Source organism: Protobothrops mucrosquamatus, unplaced genomic scaffold (assembly GCF_001527695.2).
Source record: "Protobothrops mucrosquamatus isolate PMUCROS unplaced genomic scaffold, P.Mucros_1.0 scaffold192, whole genome shotgun sequence".
Lineage (NCBI taxonomy): Eukaryota > Metazoa > Chordata > Lepidosauria > Squamata > Viperidae > Protobothrops > Protobothrops mucrosquamatus.
In genome coordinates this window covers 12864-14005 of record NW_015386548.1, presented here as the reverse complement: position 1 = coordinate 14005, position 1142 = coordinate 12864, and the positions used below count along the sequence as shown (strand labels likewise).

The window sequence follows — 1142 nt, the reverse complement described above, 5'->3', positions numbered from 1 at the left end:
TTTGCTGGCGTCCCAAACAATATGTATAGGAGTACCTTTATTCAAATTAAATTGAAAAAACTCTTTCATATGTTCCTTCAGAGCTTTGACCTTTTCCTCATAGTTAAACAAATTTTCATTTATTCTCCAAGATTTCCTTTTTTTTTATTGACCAATCTCTAACCATACCATACTATGGTCAGTCAAAGTTCTGGGAAAAAATTTTGTTTTATTACAAGCAGTGAGTAAGTCAGTTGATGTCAAAACAAAATCAATCCTTGAAAAAGACTCATGTCTATGAGAAAAAAAAGTAAAATCACGTTCATTCATGTGTTGTGATCTCCAAACATCCACCAGCTCCAAATCTTCCATCATTGCGAAAAAAGATTTAGGGAGTCTGGAAAGGGCCGCATCCTTAGAAGTTGTCTTTTTATCTTTTAAAGTATCAAGTACCCCATTCCAGTCCCCCATAACAATCAAGGAGTTATAGTCCATAACCACAATTTTCTGATGTAGTTGTCTATAAAATTGTTTTTGAGATGACAGTTGATTGGGGGCATAAACCCCCACTATTAAACACTTTCTTCCATTTAAGTTTATTTCCACAAATAAAAATCTTCCTTCTTTGTCAGCTTCCTTTAAGATAGGTGAAAAATATTTCTTTATATATAATGCAACCCCAGCTTTTTTTTTAAGAGCAGGTGCAGCAAACAAATCTCCAAGCTTAAAATCTAGCAATAATTTTTGATCTTTAGCCACAATATGAGTCTCTTGTAGACATGTGATATCATTATTGAAATGTCTTAAATAATGAAAAACCTTGCGTCTTTTGTGGGGTGTATTAAGCCCCCCCACATTCCAAGATGAAATTTTAAGCATTGGCTGATTTCAATCCTATAGCGATACTTGAAGTGTAGGACTTAACAAAAACCTTGGGTCGAGCGCCACCTACTGGCTCAGAAGTAGCAGGTAGCGAACTGTCAGATGTTAACGGGTGGTCTGTCATTTGTTGTTCTTTTTCTTTGCGTCTGTGGGCTGCGCGAGTCATTCTTTGTTCTTTTCCTTCATCTTTTGAACACCCATTTGCATCCTTTACACCGGAAATAGAAGGGAGGTCCACAATCAAATGCTCAGCTGCATCAGTCTTTTGGGATGTAGGTGGA

At 36.4% G+C, this 1142-nt stretch overlaps 1 protein-coding gene across 1 annotated transcript in view; it reads left to right on the top strand.

The window, feature by feature from the left end:
- Window positions 1-1142, top strand: part of LOC107285553 (cytochrome P450 2K4-like) — a 17704-nt gene that overhangs the window by 7375 nt on the left and 9187 nt on the right. Inside the window, exon 5 of the mRNA XM_029283701.1 lies at window positions 189-221. Within this exon, the coding sequence (XP_029139534.1) occupies window positions 189-221 (33 nt within the window). The remainder of the gene's footprint in view (window positions 1-188; window positions 222-1142) is intronic.